The sequence below is a fragment of the Typopeltis vanoorti genome, chromosome 6, assembly GCF_054136105.1.
Source record: "Typopeltis vanoorti isolate ZY-2024b chromosome 6, IOZ_Tvanoo_1.0, whole genome shotgun sequence".
Classification (NCBI taxonomy): Eukaryota; Metazoa; Arthropoda; class Arachnida; order Uropygi; family Thelyphonidae; genus Typopeltis; species Typopeltis vanoorti.
The window spans coordinates 24,324,845-24,349,701 of record NC_143554.1 but is presented as its reverse complement, the minus strand read 5'-3'; the positions used below and the strand labels follow the sequence as shown (position 1 = coordinate 24,349,701).

Sequence of the window (24,857 nt, the reverse complement as noted above, 5' to 3'; positions counted from 1 at the left end):
CCAGCGAAATTCCAAACTTTACAATAGCACACATACACGTCACGATTCCTTATCTTATCTTGATGTGGTTAAAAGTGTCCCACCAATCACGACACGATTCCTTATCCACTAATATATCATCCTTTCCATTCAAAACAATAACGTCACTTATTTACAACTAACAAATGACGTCACTTATCTTCATCTGATAACAAAAAACATTCACGTCATGATTCCTTATCTTGATCTTGTCAGAAGTGTCCCACCAATCATGACACGATTCCTTATCCACTAATATATTTCCCTTTTCCATTCAAAACAATAACATCACTCATTTACAACTAAAAATGACGTCACTTATTTACAACTAACAAATTACTTCACTTATCGACATCTCATAACAACACACACACATCCACGTCACGATTCCTTATCTTATCTTGATCTTGTCACTAGTGCACCACCAATCACAACATGAATCCTTATCTCTAATCATCAGCCATAATTCCATACGCGAACAAAACAAACAACGTGACGTCACACACATATGCCCCCAGGGAAATTCCTAACATTACATACCCATGACGTCACACAAAATGTCACGATTCCTTATCTTGATCTTGTCACTAGTGCCACCCATACTACCCAGTTTTCTTTTCTCTTGAATTATTTCAGTGGTAGTTCAATTAATCTCTCTTTGTGTGTGTGTGTGTGTGTGTGTGTGTGTGTGTGTGTGTGTGTGTGTGTGTGTGTATATATAGCAAAGCCAGTCCGTTCAATCGTGATTGTGTCATGGAAGATCTTAAATAGGGTTTTAAAAGGCATAAGTTAGAAAATGATCTTTCACTGACATATGTTGTTACCGGAAGTGTTGCAAATATTTTTAGTAAGTTGTAGATGTTAGGATATATCATTTTGTCACACTTTGAAACTGCATCAATGGCATTTTTGAATGGAGCTATTGCAAACGGATTTTCAACTTTCTTATACCACAACTTGAATTCGGCGTTCAAAATTGCTGGATTTGTATAAGGCAAAATAGCTATATTTTTACTACAATTTTACACTAAAATGTATGGGTATGCTCCCCAAATGATTTCCGTTTGTAACAATTGTCTTGTGAACGGTTTTGAAAATAAATAATTTTAAACATCAGTAGGATGAATAGGTGAGTTCTTCCCACCCCCCCACCAAAAAAAGCTCAACGCTTATGCAACACATGAACCTATTATTTTTTAACTCAAATACTGTAGTTCTTTATTAAATAACTGCATCAAATAATTTATACATTTCAACAATAGAACTGAAATTGTGATTATTATAGATTAAGAAATTATTTTGACATAAATACTGTATCAGACCGTGAAAGAAATCTCAGTATTTCTGTTTAGGATATAACTGAAAATAAAACAAGGCACTGCTGATGTATTATGCACTACTGCTTGAGGTTCTTTAGTGTCACTTCCTGAAGAAGTGGTCTTTCTTTCACAGTAGAATTGAAAGTAATCAAAGCTTTTAGCCTTTACCTCCAACTGAGATTATTGTTAAGACAAAAGTTATTTCCAGTAGCAGCAAAAGTTGGCATATTTGGAATTTTTTAAGGAAAAAAAAAACACTAGGATGAATAACTCTATTGAACCTTCTTTTTTGTTGCATACATCTAAAAGGTTTTTATATGATGAAAATATAGAGTAGAATTTCTAAAACTTAGAAATTCTACTCTATTAATATCTTAGAAATTCTACGTACGTACATGTATGTATGTATGTACATACATACGTACATGTACGTACGTACGTACGTACATATATAAGTTTTAGAAATTCTACTCTATATTTTCATCATATAAAAACCTTTTAGATGTATGCAACAAAAAAGAAGGTTCAATAGAGTTATTCATCCTAGTGTTTTTTTTTTCCTTAAAAAATTCCAAATATGTATGTATGTATGTATGTACGTACGTACATACATACATATGATGAATGTATGTATGTATGTTTGCACCGGCAAACACAGCATCTAACTAAAAACTATTGTTATTAATTAGATTGTGTGAGTTCGCTCGGCAGCAATAAAATTCAACCAAAAGTGTTACAATTCGTAAACGTGAAGAGTTAGCATTTCAACTCAATTGTCAGCTTGCTTTTCGCGCGATTTCCGAAAAATATATAAATACTGGAGTTAACTCACAACACATTTTGTCCAAGTATTATTCAGCACTTCTGGAGATATATTGAGCCTTGGTTGAAGGAGGAAAACCTTCGACAATAAAAATCAATAAACAACAAGTAATTGGTTGAAATGTGGTAATGTGAACAATATATGTTCACTTCTAATCTGACAAAACAGCAAGGGAAGGTGGAAGCAATAACACCATATTGTTTTTTATTACTCGTCATTCTGCTGCTACAAATTAAAATAGGGGCAGAATGTTCATGGAATGAACATTCTGCCGCTATTTTTTAAGTATCCATTTTATTTTAACAATTTTTACTTACTTATTCAATTTTAATTTGTTTTGTTTGGATAATTAAAATATATAGATTTATTTGGTTAATTTAAGCCTGTGGACCACCTGTCCCATCGTCGCGGACCATAGGTTGAGAAACACTGCTATTGGGTTCTCTCGCCTTATGTGACCTCTAATTCATAAATAGTATAGAAGACATGACACAACATAAATAAAAAATGAATTTTAATTAGGAAAAGTATTTTGGAAATTTTCTAGTGTTTTTTTTAACTATTTTCTTTGGGGGGGGGGCTCCTTTTCCCCCTCCCTGGGTGCACCACTGACAGCAGTTATTTATAATAGAGCCTCCGTAGCTCAGTCGTTAAAGACCTACGTTCGATTCCCGTCAGTGACGTGAAGAACCGTTATCTGGCCTCTTTCGACAAAAGGTGAGTTAGCCGGTCTCATGCAGAGGTAGTTTTTTTTTTTTCACCCGGAAACTCGGAGTTTTCGTTCCCCAAAACAGGCAAACCGGCCCCGTGAATACACACACACGGATTTACAGTCAAAAAATACATACTCAATCATTCACTAGGAGGGCTCAGTCCGTCCTAAGGGAAAGGGAAGGAAAGTGGGTAACCCCCATACTAAATAAATAACCATATTTTAAGGAAAATGTGAAGAAACCTACTGTCCTGCAGGTTCCGATGTCACCCAAAAGAACGCCTCTGGAAAGAGATAGAATTTAAGGGACTGGTCAGACCACATTCAACAACATTGCATGGCCTAGCTACTACCATGTTGAAGGAAGGAAAATCCAGAATGCATGGCTCCCATTATCAGAAACTGGTCGAATATACGCCTAGAAAATGGAAAGTATAATCAAAACTAAAAGCATATTTCAGCACTGGGAGGCATATGGCTAACCACCTTATCCTCGAGACGATTGCGGCTGCAAGAATAAAAAAAACCTTGACATTGTAAATAAGGTAGAAGAAAGAAATTAAGAAAGAAACATATTTATAATTCAGTTCCAGGAGTTCCATTCTGAAATAAAACTCTAATGAACCAAAAATTTCGTAAGACATAAGAAATAAATGTAAATAAAAATGAATACTTTAAAAAAAAAATATGCATTTATTTGTAAAGCCAAATTAGGTTAATTTTTGAATCTGCTTCAGTTTGAATTAACTACGCATTAATGGTGTGTTTAGCAATCAACAATTCGATGATTTACAAACAAGAGTTTAAGCCAAGTACACGTGCGCGCCTCACGTCCTAATTGGCGAATGCGCGCTGCATGTAAAAAAAAAAAAAAAGTCGATAGTGTAAGCCCTGTAAACACGACGCCCAGTACGAACGCCCCGCTTGTTTAGTGTTTCCGCCAGCTCTATATTACACACAGCGAAAAACAACTTGCAGTTTTTGCTAAATGTTATTGAAAGTCGCAGTATTTATTACAATATATTTAGTGCATATCCACATTTAATCAACGCTAATATTCAGGTGTTTTTATTTTATTTTTCCACTCACTTCACGCCCCTTGATGAAGGGACCCCGATTCGACGTATCATCTGCTTCCCATGTTAAGCCGGCCCTGCTGACCAACCATAACAAACTTCAAGTGCTTGCATATTTTAATTACTTACAAAAATAAGTAATTAAAATTAAAGAAATATTTAAATGTCTCTATAGTCTCGAAGGTAGTGAGTAGGCCACACTCTTAGTACTAATTGTTGGAAATCCGGAAGCGGATGGTCTTCATCCTTCGTTTTATTTCACAGTCGAGTTCATGCCTATCAGTGATTTGCATGCTTACGAGCGATGAGGACATACAGACAACTGCAGCCATTTCAGTTCCTAACCTGCTTGGTATTAAGTCTGAAAGTGTGGGTTGATAACAGAAAGTAAAAAAAAAAAAAAAAATCGTCATAGAGAAATTTTAAGACTTTGTTCCATCATGTAAGTGGCTTCACGTGTCTTTGAAGAATCCAACAGCAGTCTCTCGCCACCAGCATTCCATTTTCATTGCCCCTACTCACCAAGGGCGCGCCGGTGGGGTGGGGGACCTTCCCCCTCCCCTCCAAAAAGAAAAAGGAAAAAAACACCAGAAAATTTTCCGAAAATCTTTTCCTAATTAATTTAATTTATTTATTTATGTTGGCGTGTCTTCTATTTCTATACTACTTATGAATTTGCGATCATTGCAAATGCTCAGTCATTGGTCGTATGCGATGCGTAGTGTGTATTCTCAAATCGTCTACTCAACCCCCCACCCCCAAGATTAAATCCTGGGTGCGCTACTGCTGCTCATCATTTATTGCACCAAAGTTTTCACCACGTCAGAAGTGAGTAATCAGTGACAAAAGTATCCATCTTGTGGTATTTTGTTATAAGTTGATCAGCTAGTCCATTTTAGGCTTTATTGTTGCCTAAAATTCTCCAACTGAAGGTATCCAGGATTCGAGTTTTGTTTTAGTAATTATTTTTTCAAATTCTTCATACTTTAATATTTCCCTAATTCAACAAATACAACTTCTCTAAGTTTCGCTTCGGATTTTCTTTGGTACTGAAATTCAGATCGATTTCTGTCCAGTGCCTCAAAGTTTTTAACAAGTGTAATAGGTATCCTGAATTTTATTGGGATAACAAGGCAGTGATGGACGTAATTAAAATATACCCAGGAAATTACCTGAACAGTCCACAAATTCATTGTTTTATATATAAAATAGTTTTTTTTTAAAAAAAAATGCCTTCTGACATCGTCATGTAGCACATCCTCATTACTTATTTTGTCTTTTTCATGACACTGACATATATTTATACATATTTTTTAAATATGATTATTATATATATATTGCTTTTTAAAGCTAGTTCATTAAGAATATCCTGATTATTTCATTTAAGGTTTGTCTCATGATATTAACAGGAAAGATTCACGACTTATTTCTCAGTCTTCTTAAAGTGAGAAAGCCGTCTCACACGATACCTAAATTTATAAGTTTAATACATATATATTGGTGAAAACTGAATCTTTATACCAAAGCGTTGCAAATTAAATTTTAACTTCATGAGATGGAGATTTTGTAGGATTTGTGATGTTAACAGTTTCATCACACTCACCATCGCCGGCGTCAATATTTTCATACAGTAGATCTTCAGTAAGATTAAAAAGAATTTTCTCCATTTCTTGAAAAAAATCCACCAACTCTCTTGTAATATTTCTTTATCGTTCCTAATTTTTTTAATAACTCGCTTGGTTTTACAACGCCAATTTCTGGGAGATAATTTTAAATATTTTCAAATTTCTTGGAATCCAAATATGAAAGTTCTTCATACAGATTAAGGTGTTTTAAATACATTTCATTAAAACAATGAAAATTACTCTCTCCATCATTTACTCGACAAGTTTCCTTTTGGATTTCGCTGTTAGAAGCAATTATTATTGGAAACAGTTTCTCTAGAAATCTTTTTTTGAATTCTGGTCCGTTTATCTTTAAAAATCCTGTCAACAAAGAATTCAAAGTTTCAGCTTTCTAAGACTTTATTTGCAATTGTTACAATTTTTGATGCTGCAGGAAGGACTTTAAAATTTCTGATAATTCCTCAGATGTACGATGCACTTGTGCAGTATAATAATATTGAATTGGAAGAACGATAGAAAAACGGGGAAGACTAGTTGATCACATTCACAATTGAAGTATCACGTGACTGGAATATGTAGTTTGTGAACATATCTGTCAAATTTCTTACAAGCTTGTCATCTTGATTGTAATCTTGATCTCCCAATCACTTTACATCACAGTTCTTGGTCTGAATTAGCGTACATGATCGCCCACCAGGAAATTCTAAAGTAGTCCTCCAGGAGACAGTTTTATGTTTCCCTTATCTCAGTGTTTCCCAAAGTGAAGTTTTTTTGGGAGATACGCAGCACATTTTTATTTTAATTACTTTTTTACTTTTATATTTTTGTCGTATGTAAGTTCAGGATTATTTTTTAATTTTTCTTTTTCAATATCTAAAACATCTGAACGAAATTATAAACAAAATATGTTTCTTAGCAAATATCACCCGACATCAATTACGACAGCGTCTGGTTGATGGCGCGAGCGTGTTCCAACTGTTTGCATTAAAAGCTTAAATTCAAATAAGTTCGAACCATTTGTGAATTTAACGGCGGAACTCTGCGAAATTTTCGAATCATTCATATCTTAAATTGCAAACTTCTCAGCGATTGTTTCGCTATCCCGGCGTGTATCTATACATCTTTTTTGTCTGGAGTTTAAAAACGCGAGTCTATTATCCGCGCGCGGATAACAGACTAACGTTTTAATCAGTTATGTTGTGGGTTATTAAGAAATCTTGAAGTGCAGTCTAACAATTATTATTAAAATATTTAATACTAATTTCTCCCTTTTGTATTTCTTAACTCCTTTAAAGTGAATTACTGGTTAAAACGAAATGTTTGGGGGGGGGGGTCCATAAATACAATGAAGATTATCTAAAGTTTGGGTGGCCACGACGAAGAAAGGCTTAATATGCTGCGTCATTTGTTAGTAAACTCACAAATGAAAGTATGAAACCGTCTAACCTAAAACACCATTTCGAGACGAAACATAAGGTACCAGGAAAAAGAAAAACCTGGGACTTTTTAGAATTTTTCGAAAACAAACTTAAAGATTTTTAAAAATTCCCACGGCAAGTGAAGTTATAGATCATATTTATCTCTCAAATAATACCGTTTTCATTGTAGAATCGCAAAAATGTCACGTATCCAATAGGGCAATTATTAGGCACTGCAGACTGATGAATCCACTGATTTTGGCAACTTTGCAAATCTTTCAGCGTTGGTACTTTCCTACAAAAGGTTGCTTATCGGTTTTTCCACAGAAGTTACGGAGGCGCAGCGGTGTCTGGACGATGATATTAAAAAACATTAATTAAAACGTAGTTTCGGGGATTTAGATGAATCCATATTTACATTCGTTGAGGACATAATCAACTGACGTGACGGACTCTGCATTCTCAGCATACGACATCCAGACACAGAGCCACTTTAGAGCCTAAAGTGGCTCTAAAAGAAAGATCACCCATTTGTTAATGTAATTCAAACCCCCGAATGGAAACTTACAGTACATTAGTACCATGGTGAATTAAGGTTTTATTATTATTATCTCGTCACATAATCTGGAAAATATGTGCGTAACCAAATACTTAACTTATTCAAGCCACTTCCAACCTCCAATACGCGAAGTAGCGAATTTTCATCTCCCGGCCATACTGGCGATGAAAATTCGTCTTTTCATATGTCGATAGGTCAGCTGGTCTGTTCTGTGGGGTACTGCTCATTCCCTGAAGTCTCCAGATCGCAAATGAAATGACATTCGGAATAACAGAAAGAGTATATTGTAACCAGAGATTAGGGTAGAGAACTGCAGCTCAAGAATTGCTACAGGAATGGCTTCAAATTACTCTTAACTGCTTTCAGATTTTTTTCTTTTTTATGTGAATACATACCACCTACGAAATGTTGCAAAACTACTTGTAAAACCAATATTAAGGTCAAATTAAAGCTATTATTAAGGTATATGAAGAGTGTACAACACTAGCCCGTATTTTTTTTTTATCAAGTATGAAGGGTGCAGAAAATCAAACAGAAATTATGATATAAAAAGAGACAACTTTCCATGTGTTAACTATCCCTTTATCAGGCAAAAAGTACAATTTAGTTTGCTAAATTTTATTTCATGTAACTCCAGAAATTAAGTTCTGCTTATTAGATTAAAAAAAAAAAAAAAACATTGTACTACACCAAGATCTAAACAGATCCCAGTAGTTTTCTTAGCTCGTAATTCTTAGCTTTAGTAACTTCTTAACAGTCTTAACAGCTATTGGCTATTCATAGTTATGATCAAAGCAAATAGCAAAAACACCAGTCTGTTTACGTCTGTTAATTTCGTGTGTTCTTCTGACCAGTTTTTCCGAATGAAAACTCAAGTTTCGGGAAGGAATAAAACCTCTTCAATTCCCCTTCAATTGAAAAGTCCTTATAAAGGTTCTTCTTTGCATCCTAGAGGATCAGAACCCACGTCTTTCCAACCACAGAGCATCGTTGAAACTGAAGCTATGTGGGCTCTGCCTTAACCAGGATCATACGTTCTGACAACCTCTGATGAATATCAATATTCATCGCAGTCTCTACTGCATTGTAAGAGACTGCCTTTTTTCTATGAGACCAGAAAACTTACTTTCAGCGAAATATTTTTTTCGAATGAGAAGTGAAATCATTAACGATGCGAATAGAACCTAACTCTTCTCCAACGAGGCAACTGTAATCTTTTCGACTGCGTTATGGAGATGCTTATTTGGGAGGATGAGAAACTAGTAAATTCCAGAAATGTTATTGAATGTAAATTACTGGGTTAAAAATATATTGCACCAAGGAATGCAGCAGTATAAGTTTATAAATTTTATTCGGGTTCAGGCTAAGTGAGGGAAATATATATATATATAATTTTTCTCTAGTGCCTGGGTATACGAGAATGAAAATGTTTTAAAAGAGCAACTTTTTATTATTACAAAGATTACAATTGTTATCAGATAATGGTATTTGACAGAATATTTTATAAGAATTTTATAATGATAATTATTATGATATTGTAATAGTTAATTACATTATATCATTTATATCATATCAAATAAGCCTTCGTAGCTCAGTCTATTTCGACGATGCCATTTGGTAATCCCTTATAGTACGCGGACTTTTCAACTGAAAGTAAATTAGCCGGTCTCATAGGTTTTTTTTTTTTTTTTTGCCGCAAAACAACCAAAACTGGCCATAAAAGAACACACGCAATTTCTACCCATAATAAATCATGCAGACAGGATTAACCACGCAACCTCATGCTGTATAATGTCTTTAAGATGCGACTTGGTTATTTAGTAGGGAAAAGGCATTGAACCTAACACGCAGGGGAAACTAGAATATATCAAGTAAATTGTTTAAATTAAAAAAAATTTAAAAACCCATCAAAGTGACAACTATTTGATAATTCACGGAAAAAGCATTTTTATATATTATATAAAAATGTATATATCATCCTGGGTAACTAATACACTACTTGGAAAGAAGTCAACGGACACCCCCATAGACAAGGAGCATCATGCCATGTAACGAGTCCCGTGTTCGTAGCCGGTATCAATTGGAGGAATATGATGCTTCCAAGTCAGTGCAACTGTGTCCAGATGAAATGGCTGCGAAAAGGGAACTGACGGAGTTTGAAAGAAGCATTGTGATAGGGTGTCATGTTACAGGCCTATCAGTTGGACAAATTGGGCCATCTCAGGTCAACAATCAGCGATACCCTACTCAGATGGAAACGGTGGAAGTCAAGGGGTTGAAAGTGGAGTTCTGCGAATCGACTAGAACACGAATCTGCACAAAAACTTTCGCAATCGAGACTCGTGGGTTTCTATTCTATTAACCAAGTCCTACATTGCCCGAACCAACACGTGCGTAACCCAAACTATGAAATTCGGAGGTGGCGAGGTGATGATATGGTCCTTTTTTCCCCTGGTTTGGCCTCGGACCGGGTTCCGGAATGGTCAGAAGTCCGAGAGACATCTGAACATTCCGGACAATGCAATGTTTCCTACTTCGTGGCGTTTCTACGGAACTGACCATTGTCTCTTTCAGCAAGACAATGTGTCGTAAGGCTGCTACTGTAACTGCGTGGTTTGTGGAAATGAACGTCATCACACTCGACTGGCCTTCACAGAGCCCTGATCTCACCCTACTGGACATCTCTGAGATGAACTGGAGAGTCGGGTGAGGTCAAGGGACGTCGGCCCCACAACAGTCCAGGACCTCATTTACATGGGTTCAGAATTCTCTTGATCGCTATCGTACGCTTTTGAAAAATATACCCCGTAGGATTCCTGCAATCACTGCAGCGAAAGGTCCTACATCTTATTAAGGTAGGTGCCATGATCGTTTGTTCCTCACACTATGGTGTCCGTTGGCATCTTTTCAAGCCGTGTATTTAATACAAAAATACGCTGTGTCCTAGAGGTCAGTCAAGTCCTATGGCTACACCCCATACAAACACTCTGCGTAGGCCAATAATGTCAGGTTCAACTACAACAAGAAGTGAAACAGCACAAAAATGTTTATGCAAAATGCTAATAATTAAACCTCAAGCGCAACAATCACTTTTTCAGCTTTCGAGCGGAAAGAAAGGAAAATAAGCACCTATATTGTTATTGTTCACAACAATTGAAATATTCAGAAACACGGCAACATTCCAGCGTTTCCATTTTAAAATCCCGCTCTCGAGTTATCGTGTTGTGCAGCAAAACAACACGATCGTACCTTCATGGAGTAAATCAATGATGAACAGTCTCTGCGTCCCGCCTTGCCAGCAATAGTGTGGAACGCCTGAGACCATGGCATCCAAGCATCAGGCAACAGACCCGCGTCATCACTCTTCTGCTCTTACACCTCCTCAATTTTTGGCTAAAGAAGGCTACAGATTAGGTCGCGTAATCGGCGAGGGTTCATATTGCAAAGTCAGGTTAGTAATACGCAGATGTATATTTGCAACTGCTATTATAATAAATGATGGCAAATATGTATAACATTGTATAAAAAATTGAAAACAGATGAAACTATACATAATTTTAAGTGAAATGGTATTTATAAATATCCATGAATAGTCAATGCTGAATTATATTTCATTATGTAAGTTTTAATTCTCTCTACTCAATTTCTAGGAAAGCATTCAAAACCGAAATTTAAATTTAAAAAAATTTGTCCTGACATGAGAACACTAGCCAAAATTACTACTGAAAAATTATTAAAATCTATGTATTTTACCTCAGTTTTCGGCATGTATTGCATGCCTACACTTTAATGCAGTTTTTGGTCGGCCTTATCTCTTCTGTGAAAAATATACGGAACATATTTCCTTTTTAAAGGTTTAACTTCGGTTTCTAAGCGGAGCTTTTAAATTTTCTCTAATCATGGATCAAATTTTGAAATAGTAAATTGATATTCTGAACTTGGATGGCAATACTTATCGAAATTACTACTGTTAAGTTTTGTATATCAATCTTTCATTTATTATTTTCGTTTCGAATACATTTTAACAAATTAAAACTATTACTCTTCCCCCACCCCCTTAATATTTCACACACTGAATTCGTATTAAGTTCGGTGGTGACGTCAAGAGCTGTGTGACGTCACTATGCAACGCGAATCTTCTTTCAAGATCGGAATACTGTTTCCGCCTGAATGGAATAGTAACATGTTTACGAATTTGCAAAGCTCTAATAAACACCAAACGCGCTGATAGTCCCATGCAAATAGTAAAAAGACAATAAACTATGTATGATGCAAGAACTCATGAATTTGAAGACTGCGATATTCTACGAAAACATTAGAAAAAAAAAAATGTTGTGTTTCGAACAATAACCAGATGCTACTTTAATGTATTAGGAATTACAACTAAATGATAAGTACCTAAAATGTGTCACTTAGTTTGGAATCATTTTTGCTGTATGTTTAATGTGGCTCCCATCCACAAAAGGTTTTTGTAAACCTAAAGTGCATTATATTGTAAGTGACTAAGGGTTTTTTTTATTAATTTTTTTTGTATTTATTTTTACATAATTCAGAAATTATGCTCTAGAGACCAAATCATGGAACTTTTACTAGTCACTTCAGGCCTCCAATAAGCAACGATGAAGTTCCACACCTAAACATAAATATCCATGCCAGAATTCGAACCTGTACGTTGGAAAGCGGATACGCTAACCACTCGTTCAACCAGGCGGTCTACTGACAAATGGCCTATATTAGGAATATTAATAAATCTTCTAAAGCCTTTAATTCCACAAAGGAATCCACTTAAACAAGTGAGAGCACTGTGTTTACCATTCACGGATACCCAAGCATTATTTGAATGCGAAAATCTGTCTTCAGGATGATTTCTTGAACTTACTTATCTGTGTAAAATACATCCCGTTCCCAATTTCCCTTGTGCGTGTTAGACTCAATGGTCTATCACCATCAACTAACTTGATTTGTTTGAAACCTGACTATAGTTCTCCCACCGATTTGAGGTCCCTCGAAACTACTGCGCATGTCAGAAAAAGGAGAATCCATTCCGATAATAGGGTAATCAGTCTATCTTCTGGGATGTAATAATAAACAAACTGAGTTTGTTTATTATTACAGGTCGGAAAATTTAGCTTTTCTTTTACGAACATTGTTGTTTTTAAAGTGTAACTATTTTGCTTGTATAGCAGTTGGGAAAATGTACGTAGAGTGTTAATACGTGCAAATACTGCGTTCTACATAAAACAATGTCACTTCGCTCTATGATAAGTTTCCTTTTATTCTGGGACTTTTTTAAAACAAAATCCGATTTCATGAAGTATTTTCCTTAAAGTTTCTCTTTTCCAAGGAAAATTAATTTTTTCTTTTAGCACAGGAATCAATTTCGGAACAGTTGGCACTCTTTTCTCGAATACGTAAAATTCGTGAATAGCTCTTCTTATAACGTCTACATCAAAATCATTCAAAGCTACGGTTTCGATGGTTTTCTTTCTCTGGCGCTTTTTTTTTTTTTTTTTAGGAGATTTAAATTTTGGTTTACCTTCACCTTTTGATTCCCTACGAATTCTTTTAACAGTCGACCCCGATACGCCCGCAATTGCACTTGCACGTTTTATGACTTGAGAAAGGGGAACAAGAAGACGGCCTTCTGACGATTCTTTTTCGCAGAATGTCAGCACATTATTCAATATTCCTTTGCAAGAGCTACTGAAACGTTTAACAACAGAACTTGTTGACTGTACTGGATCCATCATACAAATTAATAATAAAAAAAAATAATGCAAAAAGAGAACAACAAAAATCAAGCTAGTACTAGTACAGCGACAGACAAGAAAGCACGTGATTTCGCATGTTGGCGACCAATTCGTACATCCTTCATTTCTTTCTCCCCTTCAGCATGAATCGACTATTCTTGGCATAAAGCCAACAAGGGATCTAGAAATGGTGGGCGAACTATACTACTACTTAATAGGGAAGTTATTCCTGTTTGCAATGTTGGTCAATTGCATGTGTTTTTCTCGCCAGTTTCCCTGTTTACGGATAAAAAAAAGTTAGATGGTCTCGTCCGCACGAGACTAGCTAACGTCTAATACTGTCGTTATTATCGGGCGTATGTTTTTAAATTCGTTTTTAAAGAAAAGCTTTAAATGCTTTTCATTAAAAGATTTTTCCTAATTAGGTTTTAAAGAAAAGCTAACTCAAAAACGATGTCACTCCCAAAGCTAATTTTAACCCCTTTTTGTTCATGTATCTGCAATAACACAAGGCATGGCCCAGGGCGATCAACATTTATAGTCGCATGCCTCAAAACTGACATTTGTCTCCATGCAGTTTTGGATTCATTAAGGCCAATAATGGATATTAGTTGGATATGTAAACAGACTAGTTAAAATATAGAATGGCTCAACTACACTGATGGACAATTGCAATCAGGTTTACTACCAATTTTTAATTCTTCAATTATAGGAAACTTTCAGCACTTCCAAGCAGATTCCTACTTTAAATTCCGTTTAAAAAATTCTACGTTATTTATTTCTATTCTACCTATTACGTTATATTTCTTTTGACAAACCAATCTCGTATTATAATATCATATATAAAATTATTTTACATATTTTTAATAAGGTTTAATGCAAATCTTTAGAAATCTTTTAAATTCTACCTCTGATATATTCCAGAACTGTCAATGAAAATACAATGAACCATCAATAACCTCATTAGCGGGTGGTGATAAGCTTAAAAACAGCTATTAAAGCAACATCGATTACTCGTACATCAAATTCGGTATTATTATGAACCACATAAAAAAAATTAAAAATAAACTACCTCAGGATGTCAGTTACAAGGTTATTAAGAAGATATTCCAATTCACGTTCGCAAACATGTGATTAGCATATCCACACCCACGAAATGTTGAAACCTATTGTAATGGCAATAGTTTCGTGGTCGAGCTAAGGATTAGTAATCCGGAAACTTTAGACACCAAACATGGAACTTTTTAAAGTCACTTCAAATCTCAAGAAGCAGGTTAGTCGTCTCACATCGAGCAATGAAATTTTCCTCCTGCCTAAAGAAGCAGGATGTATAGTTACAGCGACCTATGGGCGGAGACCAAAGATGCTATTCACTCGGCCAACAACGCCAGTCATTTTGGACTATTTTTCCCTCAATGGATTATTTGAAGGAAGATGGTCTTGTCGACAGCATGCGAATGTAGAGGGGGGGTTATGCGCCTTATGTTTTGTGTAAAATCCCATCCACGAAACGTTTAAACCTATTGTGCATTTTTCTTCTTTTTAGTGCTGCGGATGGACTTCAGGATATAGTTCTTCAGTGAACTCTATCCTGAAGACTTGAAAAAGTTTCATGTTTAAAATTTTTCCAAGTTTTCTGGTCTCCAATTGGTAGGGTAGCAGTCTCACGCCGGACAACAAAAATCGTCTACCACCTAAGAATTTCACAAACGTCTATGCCACAGTGCGATCCGAACGTAGGTATAAATATTTAAATACAGACCACGTGTGATGACAGAATGTACATCACACGTGGGATACTCAGCTTTATTTTAATGCTGAGTATCCCAATACTTATTTCAACATGCTGCTATTAAATGTGTCCATTTATGATATACAGTTTAATCATTTAAACACGGATAAAGCGAGATGTCAGTTTATGGTTTGATTAACGCATCTTAATTCTTTCACCTGTCCAAGAGATATCAAAGATTCGAAGAAAACAACTCATCTGGCTTGGTGATCTCAACAGGATATTACCTGGATAGACAATATAAAAAACTGGACAGGTGCTTCACAGTGCTGAAAGCTAAATGTCAATCAAGGAATGATGTGAAGATTTCTGTGAGGAATATTTCCTAATATCTACTCAGAGGCCCTGCTATGGTTGGTTGTTTTGGATTTGCAGCTGAAGCAACTAGGGCTAAGAGACTAGCGTATTATGGCTATAAATTGCGTGTGTTCTAATGGTCAATTCTGACTGTGTTTGCGGGATGAAAATCCGTTCCACCTACCGCATAAGACCAACTAACTCATCTTCAGTTGAAAATCCCCGATAACGGTCCTTCACGTAGTGAAGGTTCAAATTCCTAGACGGAATTCGAACCCAGGTCTTTCCAACTAAAGGGCATCGTAGAAACCGACTGATCGACCGAGGCTCTCCTGCTAAGGACTACAGGAATAAGAAAATATTCTTTTGAGGTAACAAACCTGGTTAAATTATTAAGATTCATTTCTCGAAACTGGGACTGACGACGATGTGCAAAGAGGGATACTCACCGTTTTTGAAAGGAAAGAAGAATTTTTGGAGGGAAGACCGTTTCGGATCAAGGCTGAAGCAATAAAGAATATGAGACCAATGCAATGCTTGTTAATTACATGTTATTCTTGCTAGTTTGCCTGATTGGTGGGATGAAAACAGGACTTTCAGGAGGAAAAATTTCTGCCGCATCCATATGAGACTGGCTAGTGCGTGTGTGTGTGTGGGGGGGGGGGGGAACTGAGATTAAAGACTTATTGAAATTGTCTTCAATTTGTTGCTTAGATGTTTTTTCAGTGATGGTACGCGCCAGGTATGGACACCTTTATTTATTTTTCTTTTTAAGTCTTCCACTCAAACTAAGCGAATGCATTGACAACAACTCCGCTGAAAAGTGAATTGCGTATTTTGTCACCAAAAATACTTTAAAGTAGTACGTTTTTTATTTCCTTTTTTTTTTTCTGTGTCACATTCGTTGATGAACACCAGGGGAGTCTGCCTAACTCGAATGTGCTCGAGATTGCAACGACAGAAAGATGATGTGGCAACATGCACAAGGGAACAAATGCTCAGCTACGTTACTACGATGTTAACAAAACTACTGAGAAGATCGCCCTTTATCCACTACAAAATCGCCACACCTGTGTTGACGTCAAAAACTGAAAACAAAAATAAAATAATAATAACAATTTATTACTTCGGAATTTATTAAATAATTTAAAATATTTTTATTTTAAAAACAGTGCCGTTACATCGTACTGCTGCGCACTGTCAAAGCTTTGTTTGAGCAGTGTTAACAATAAAATTGACTTTTTTAAGAATGTAATGCCGTCGTTGGCGAAGGACACCCGTTGTACAGGGAGATAGATATGGCTTCGATTTCCTTGTTCAAAAATTAACGATGTTTGCGCAACTGCTTAACTCGACGTTTTCTTAAATCGAAGTGACCGAATTCGAATAAGGAGTACAACGCGGTGTCTTCGCTACAAACATCACTTAAAGTTATTCCACTGATAACAAATGTTTACATCGCCTGCAGGGAAGTTGATTATCAAAATCGACATTTTGCTGTCAAGATTATATCACGGGATCAAGCCTCTAAAGATTTCCTTCGCCGTTTCCTTCCTCGAGAACTTGCCATTTTGCCTGAACTCGATCACCCAAACATCATAAAGGTTTATCGCATCGTGGAATTCCCAGACAGTGTCTATATATTTATGGAATATGCCGAGAGAGGAGATCTTCTGGAGTACGTCCGAGTAAGTAATTAAGTACCCATTCATTCAAAGTAACTCGAAACATTATTTCGCAATCGTATTATTATTCATATTCATACAGTATGCAGGGCCATACTTACACTTTTCCCGAGGTCCTCCCTCATTGTTCCCCCCCCCCCAGCAAGAGCCTCGTTCCCCTGTGCATAAGTATGGCCTGATAGCATGCATATTTGTGAAAGTCTTCTGGATGGCAAATCTTTTTCACAATCCACTATTTGAAAACCTACTATTCGATAACCTGAGTACTATTCTTAGATCACTTCACTTCTAGCCATCACACAGTACACTGGAACCCTCTAGTACACATTACATTTACTAGAAGTTTTTCGATCTTTCGTCAGTAGAGTTGTCATTAAAAAACGTACTTACGGGAGGAAACAAGCTTGTTTCCTCCCGTGCTCCTCCGTGCCAAATGATATCTTCGCATGCACCCATGTGTATTCAGTTACTGAGAATTGATTCACAGAACAAATAATGTAATCAAAAACAATTCAATTTTAGATTTGCTGTCTTCTGAACTGAAGGCAGCATTATTGGGGGGGGGGAGATCACGAAACTATGCTTTGAAAGACTATTTTGCCGACTTGAACTGGAAGGGGGGGGGGGGTGAAGTCATGTACAATCTCCCCACTTTTCTTCCAGTTACGTTACTGATTGAAATCTATCCCAGTATTCCTGTTAACAGAATATGATTATTAATTGATGCAAATGAAGATCATCTGTGGTATGAAAATTATTTGTAAACGTATCTTTCGGTGCGGAAGAAATTCTTATGTTTTTAATTCAAAACAATATTTGTGACGTAATTGGTTCGAACACAGAATATTGTGTTCGAACCGGCTTCTGTTCATTTACTTATCCATTTCATTTGTTACTGATGGATGTGATGCTTCAAGTACATTATAGTTGGTAACAAACGGAACTGTCTTATTATATAATTTATCTGAATAATAAGCGAGATTTTTCTTGGTGACCCGTACCGCTCAGTTTTAGAAATACTATTACTAATATTTCATGCGTTCGACTATTCTTTGGTATTATTTCTAATGGTACCGAATGATTTTTTTTTTATAGTCTTAAACCATTTTTTCTCAAACTTTTTTGGATCATGCCCCACCTCAACATCTCGAAGATTTTGATGCCCCCCTCTAGCATAATAGTCAGCCAAGTTCTGAAAAAATAATATAAATATGTATAAATATGCACATCTACATTTTCTAATTGCCCCCCCCCCCCCAAAAAAATATTCAAACTGCCCCCTTGTAGGGCGTACGCCCCCACGTTGAGAAACGTTGATAAACTTTTGAAATGGGCAAGGCCCATTTCAAAAATTCATCAATAGTAACAACTTCCAAATTATTTTTTTTTCTTTTTATATATTTTCTAAAAGAGCCTCCATAGCTTAGTCAGTATAGACGAAGCCCTCTGGTCGGAAAGACTTGGGTTCCATTCCCATCCATGACGTGAAAAACCTTTTTCTGGTCTCTTTCGACTAAATGTGAGTTAGCTGGTCTCATACGGAGGTAGAGGGTTTTTCCACACGGAAACTCGGGTTTTTCGTCCCTCAGAACAGGCAAACCGGCCCCATAAACACACACACACAGAGATTACATTCAAAAAATATATATATAGAGAGAGAACTTTCCCCTGTTCTTGGGGCGCCTGTGCAGTATTAGTCCCAGTGTTGTATTCTGAATAGATCCATAATTGCGAACCTTCAATATGATGATATTTTCAAAACAAGTATTTCATAAGGTTACTAGATAACAAAATGCAGTCATGAAAATGAATTATCACAATTAATGATGATAACTTCACTATTACTAACTGCACACAGCAGAAATATATTACGCCAAGAAGACTATAGAAGCAGTAGCAACGTGGAGGAAGCTATTTCATAAAAAAACAGAATACCGTTTCGATCTGCTGATGCATTTTGTAGTGGCAGGCAATGCAAAATACTATCATCATCATCAGAGGTTCTGACAGAACTCATACGTCCACGGCCTCTTGAGTATCTTTGGATTTCGTAACCGTAAATCGAGAATAAAGTGGTTAGCCGTATAAGCATTCTGTCAGGATTTACAGACAAAAGATTTACAAATCTTTTGTCTGTAAATTGCGTGTATTGTTCTGGCCAGTTTGCTGAGTTGCGGGACGAAAAACGTGTTTCAGGAGGAAAAATCCTACCACCTTGTTATGAGATCGACTAACTTATCATCAAAAACCCTGATAAAGATTCTTCGCGTCATACAAGGGATTCGAACTCAGGCCTTTACAACCGAAGTTTTATTATTATTATTAACTGTTGCATCAGTAAATCATTTTTATCTGATCAATATTAATTGCTTGAGCGATATCAAAATGTTCATTATTTTTTTGAAAGATTAAATACAGGGAATGGCGGTTTTTCGACATGAAAAAAAAAAAAAAAAACCTCAGAGTGAGAGATCACTTTGCGGGATTCTGCTCAATGTAGTTACTTTTCTTTTCCATTACGAATACCATGATGCAAATAGACTTAATGTTTAACCACTCTCTCTCTCTCTTTTCTGTATCAACAACATCTACAATAGTCATAACTTCTGATCATGGTTATTCGCAAACATAATAATTACTATAAACGGAAGATTTCTGAAGCCTGTTTCCACCACATTGCCAATTGTGGGCCCAGAAGAGTTAAGTTGCTTAAATTTCTGTACAAAGCAACTCAGGTGATGACGTCATGCTGTCGTAAATTCCAAAAATAGTTGGTCATCTGTTTAACAGGCTGATATAACTAGATTCGGGTAATAAAACCCTCTTTCTACTGCCTGAGACTGAATAACTGATCACCCACGAGAATTCTAGTGGGGGAGGGAGGAGTTGTCATCGACAAAAGAGAATGAAAAGTGCTTTGTAAGACATCAATTAAAATGACACGAACAGTCATTTCAACTTGTTTTCTAAATAGGCAATTAATGAATCAAAAGGATAAATTTCATAAGAGGAAAATCAAATTAAATTGTGATGGAAATTTGCACATGTAATAGAGCATGTCAGAACACGCTCGCAATGTCGTCATACTTATTGCGTATATGAACAAGCCTAACCTGTTCGTCCCAGTCGATGGTACTTACTGCGTCTCGTACAGCCGAAATGTAAATGATGAGTTTTCCAGTACAAAAATGTACCGAAATACATAAAATATCAAAAGCGAAAGTGTAAGCTGAGTACAGTATTTGCCAAAAACTCTATCGAAAAGCTTTGCATCTTAACACTATTACGTTCATCTGGTGCAGCATCGAAACAATTCAAGAACTCGAATCGAAAATTGTTCTCCGTCCACCCACAAGTTCGAACATTCAAGATGATGATTATCACCTTTCCATATAAATAAGACAAAATGCCTATTAGTTTGCTACTCAATCGGAAACTCCCATCGCGGATGGGTATTAAGACGCTTGTTAGATGTAGTGTTCGGAGAAGCAAAGTATCCCCAATTTAAAATAATACCACAGGCGTGCATGTTTCACCTTTCCAGATGTAAGGAAAACTTACTTCTTGTTTATTTATTCTCATGTTTTCCAGAACAAATAGCTTTTACTGTTGTTAAGTAACTGGATAGTAAATATGTCATTTTACTTGCAACTATCTCTGCATCCAACCTATATTATCGAGTACCATTTATTTTACATCAATAACAGGTTTCAGTAAGGCAGTTCAGTATGCCGCATATTACATTAGGTGATGTTCTTAACGAACTTAGTAATATGGTGCAGTTTTCTTTTATTAGGACCGTGGTCGACTCACTGAGAATCAAGCCAGATATTACTTTCGCCAATTGGTTAGTGCTGTCCAGTATCTCCATTCCAAGCAAATAACACACAGAGATCTCAAATGCGAGAACATTCTTTTGACCAGAGATGATTCCATCAGACTTGTTGATTTTGGCTTTGCCCGAAAGTGTGGTAAGTATTCAAATCACATATATGATCACTAAATTATAATAAAAGAGCTAATTCCAAAGGATAATTTTTTTTTTTTTTTAAATCAGCTACTGACAAAACATCGCTTTGTCAGCCGCAAATTACAGTTGTAGTTCTTATATGTACTAGTAGATGGCAGGGCGACACCTAACTACCTTGCAAATGAACAATTTTTTCCATGAATGGAAACCAAATTTCCTCTAGCAACAACGGTCGTATTGATGGAATTATCAATTTGTCTGTTTTTAAACTTCATGTTCTCTATAACATGTTTAAATTCTAACCCGCGTCTCTGGTGGTGTGGATTACGAAGTTTATGTTGTCAATTCAAATCTGCTAGGTACACGTAGCAAAAGCTAATGCCCGATAACCAAATCTTAGTCCCGAAATAAAGCAGGCATATTAATAGCTTAAATTAAATTTTTATTATTATTATTATTCCGGGAAACTCCAAGGAGTCGACAGACTCATCGAGGGAGGCCCTAACATCATGTCAAGAACAACTATTCAACATTCACACAGTATCTATCATACCTTGCCTCGAACTCATTCACAGTCGTAGCACCCACCACAGACTCTGGCAGCTTATTCCAATCATTCACCACTCTCCAAGTAAAAAACCTAGCTCTAACACCTTTGTTAACCACATTCTTGCCCAGTTTCCATGCATGGCCCACTAGTCCTCCAACCACCAGTCCTATTTTCAAAAATATCTTCTGGATTAATCTTATAGTAACCCTTCAGTAATTTGAATGCCTCAATCATATCACCCCTTTTCCGCCTATCGACCAATTTTTGCAACCCACAAATCTTCAACCTATTCTCATAAGGTTCATTCCACAGACCTGCTATCATCTTGGTCACTCGTCTCTAGATCCTCTCCACTTCCTCCCCATCACGAAGAGACCCTGGCGCCCATAACTGAGCGCAGTAATCCAGATGGGGTCTTATCAAGGCTCGATACAGAGGAACAATAACTTGTTTGTCTCTGCATGTTAAAGTATTTTTCAGAAGCCAAGTGATTTGACGAGCTGATTTAGCCACTTTTGCAATGTGCCCCCTAAACTTCAATTCCCTATCCACCAACACTCCCAGATCCCTGGCCTCATCAATCTCCTGGAGTACGGTTACACCAATGTGATATACTGCTGCTATTCTTTACACCCCAAAATGCATAACCTTACACTTTACCACATTAAATTGACATCCATTTTCCCTAGCCCAGTCCTCCAAACTATCCACATCATCCTGTGCACTCACAATTGCTCTACGCAACTTTACATCATCAGTAAACAAGTGAACACTTCCTCTCAGATCCTTTCCTATATCATTGATGATAATTTTAGTTCGAAAACGTTCCCTATGGGGGGGATGTAGTAGCCCTAGAAGCCGAAAATTTGCGACCTACGAAGTAAAGGGGAAACTTCACAAGCACATTCCTGTCAACAGTCGTGTTCAACGTGCGTTTCGCTTTACTTTATCGCGCATTACTTGAAAAGTTATTTTACCTTAACGAGTGCAATGCGCGGTCACTCTTCGTGAATTTAGAACCCGCCACAACTTGCGTCAAGGTTGTCAGCTAACGCAATTAGATCAACGAAGTTTGGAAGAACGCGATCTTTGGACGTTCGACCTAGCACAGGGTGGAAACCACAGGTAACTGAAGAAGTTGCCGCCACGATTGTCGACAGGTCATGCGAAAATGTTGCTGATAAGAGTAGCGCCCGTGGAGTTGCGCGACAACTGAATATGCTTTATTCCATGGAATGGAAAGTCTTGTGCAAAATTATTACATTTTATCCATACAAGATCATCCACGTACAGCAGCTGCTACATGATGATTATGATAAGCAACTGATATTTTCTGTGACGTTTCTGGTCAGACTTAAAGTCGATGATGCTTGGCCTTGGAAAATTCTGTGGGAAGATTAGGCGCATTTTAATCTGCACGGGATTGTAAACACCCAAAATTGTCGAATTTGGGTTTCCGAATCATCATATGCGCTCCAGAAACTCCCATTACATTCACCAAAAATTACCGTTTAGTGTGGCTTCACAACAGATTTTACAATAGGGTCATTCATTTTTGGGGACATTACTCTGACAAAACCAGTAACTTGTTCCATTACTGCACGGAAATATCGCGATATGTTGAACAGCTTCATCACTCCGCAGATTTTGCAACGACGATGTCTGGACGAGACCATTTTTATGCAAGATAGAGAAGCACCCGCATACATTGCACGACCGGTACAGCAGCTTCTACGGCATCACTTCACAGAAGAAAGAGTGATTAGTTGCTTCCTTCCAGTTGCATGGCCACCTCGCTGGCCTGATATCACTCCACACGATTTTCGGTTGTGGAGTTACCCGAAGGTCAACGACTACCGTGGTTGCGTCTAACTTGACAACCTTGAAGGATAACCTATCACGGACTGTGACGAACATTCCTTCAGGCATGTTACGTTCTGCTGTTGAGAATGCTGTGTACAGGATGCAATTTCTGGCCACGAGAACGGTGGTCACATTGAACAAGGTCTTCTTTCACATGGTTGAACTCAATGTAGTCGAGCTGTGCAACATGGCTGTGATAACACTTACGTTCCAGTTACCGTAATTACTGTGCGAAATTAAATTGATATTAAATGTTTTATTACTGTGTTATAAGTGTAACACATAAAAATAATCTTTCATTTCAATTTAGTCTTTGTTATTCATTTGTCTGTCCATCTTAACGCTTTTTTACATTATACAGCGCCATAATCCCCTATCGACGACTTTGCAAACTAAAATATTCTCCTCCCATGTCTTGATTAGTCTCCCTACCAAATTTGGTGACATTCCTGTTGTTAGATGGAACTACATAAGGCTCAGAATACGGAAAGTTTAATTATGGCCAGCCACCCTGTGTGCGTGAGTACACAGGGTGGTCATAATTATCCCCCCTATTCTAAGGCAGATAATATTCCACTGGCAGCTGCTGTGACCTAACATATCCATCTGATATGAACAGCGTCTATCACGATTCGTCATAACATACCTACAGCCTTTCACTGATGCAATGTCTGATTACTGCAAACTCTACCTAAAGCGGGTCAAACCTGAACACTCTTAGAGGTAATATTTGACATATATGCAACTGTTTTTAAGGTGAAACCGAACCTACAGAGTTCGGTACATAATATGTCTACACAAAGTTGTGGAAACTGAATTACTATGAGAGAATTCCCTGATACACAAAGGAAGGAACACACAGTCCTTTTCAATAATATTCTTTCTATTGGTTCACCGGTCCGATGGTTATTGGATTTTACATCACGTTTCCAATTTTTGATTAATGTTAGCCATCTTAAATAATTAATTTTGTTGCAACTGAACGAACGGGTTCATGATTAACATCATGGCCTATAAGATGGCTCACTGTAAACTGGATAATTCTAAATCTTGTCACATCTCAGTACTTTATACAGAACTATAGTGGTTCAGTGTATATTCCCTTGCTTGTATACAACTAGCGTAGCACATGATTTGTCAAGGTACACAGTGTTTCAGGAAACTGGGATTTCTGTGTATATATATATTACAACTATAAATCAAACCCATTATGAGCAAATGCCTACATTCAAATCAATTTCCATCTATGAAATTGCTATTTTTTATGTCAATCCCACTAGCGAAATCTAAGCGTATCAAGCACTATGAGTGATATAAGGGTTGGATAATTCGGAAATCCTGCTCTTCTGAGCGGTGGTGATCTTACACTTATCGATTTAAGTAATCTACCACCCAAAGAC

The 24,857-nt window shown here is 36.8% G+C and overlaps 1 protein-coding gene across 6 annotated transcripts in view; it reads left to right on the top strand.

Annotated features, from left to right (window-relative positions):
• The first annotated feature begins 10,759 nt into the window (after positions 1–10,759).
• LOC150105341 (testis-specific serine/threonine-protein kinase 2-like) overlaps positions 10,760–24,857 on the top strand; it is a 63,523-nt gene continuing 49,425 nt past the window's right edge. For 5 of the 6 annotated variants that reach the window (XM_090394727.1, XM_090394724.1, XM_090394725.1 and 2 more), the window contains exons 1-3: positions 10,760–11,001; positions 16,858–17,077; positions 20,871–21,045. In XM_090394727.1, the coding sequence (XP_090250853.1) occupies positions 10,874–11,001; positions 16,858–17,077; positions 20,871–21,045 (523 nt within the window). In that variant the 5' untranslated portion in view covers positions 10,760–10,873. Of the gene's footprint in view, positions 11,002–11,837; positions 12,045–16,857; positions 17,078–20,870; positions 21,046–24,857 lie in introns of those variants that run through there. The other variant, XM_090394726.1, reaches the window with a different exon arrangement.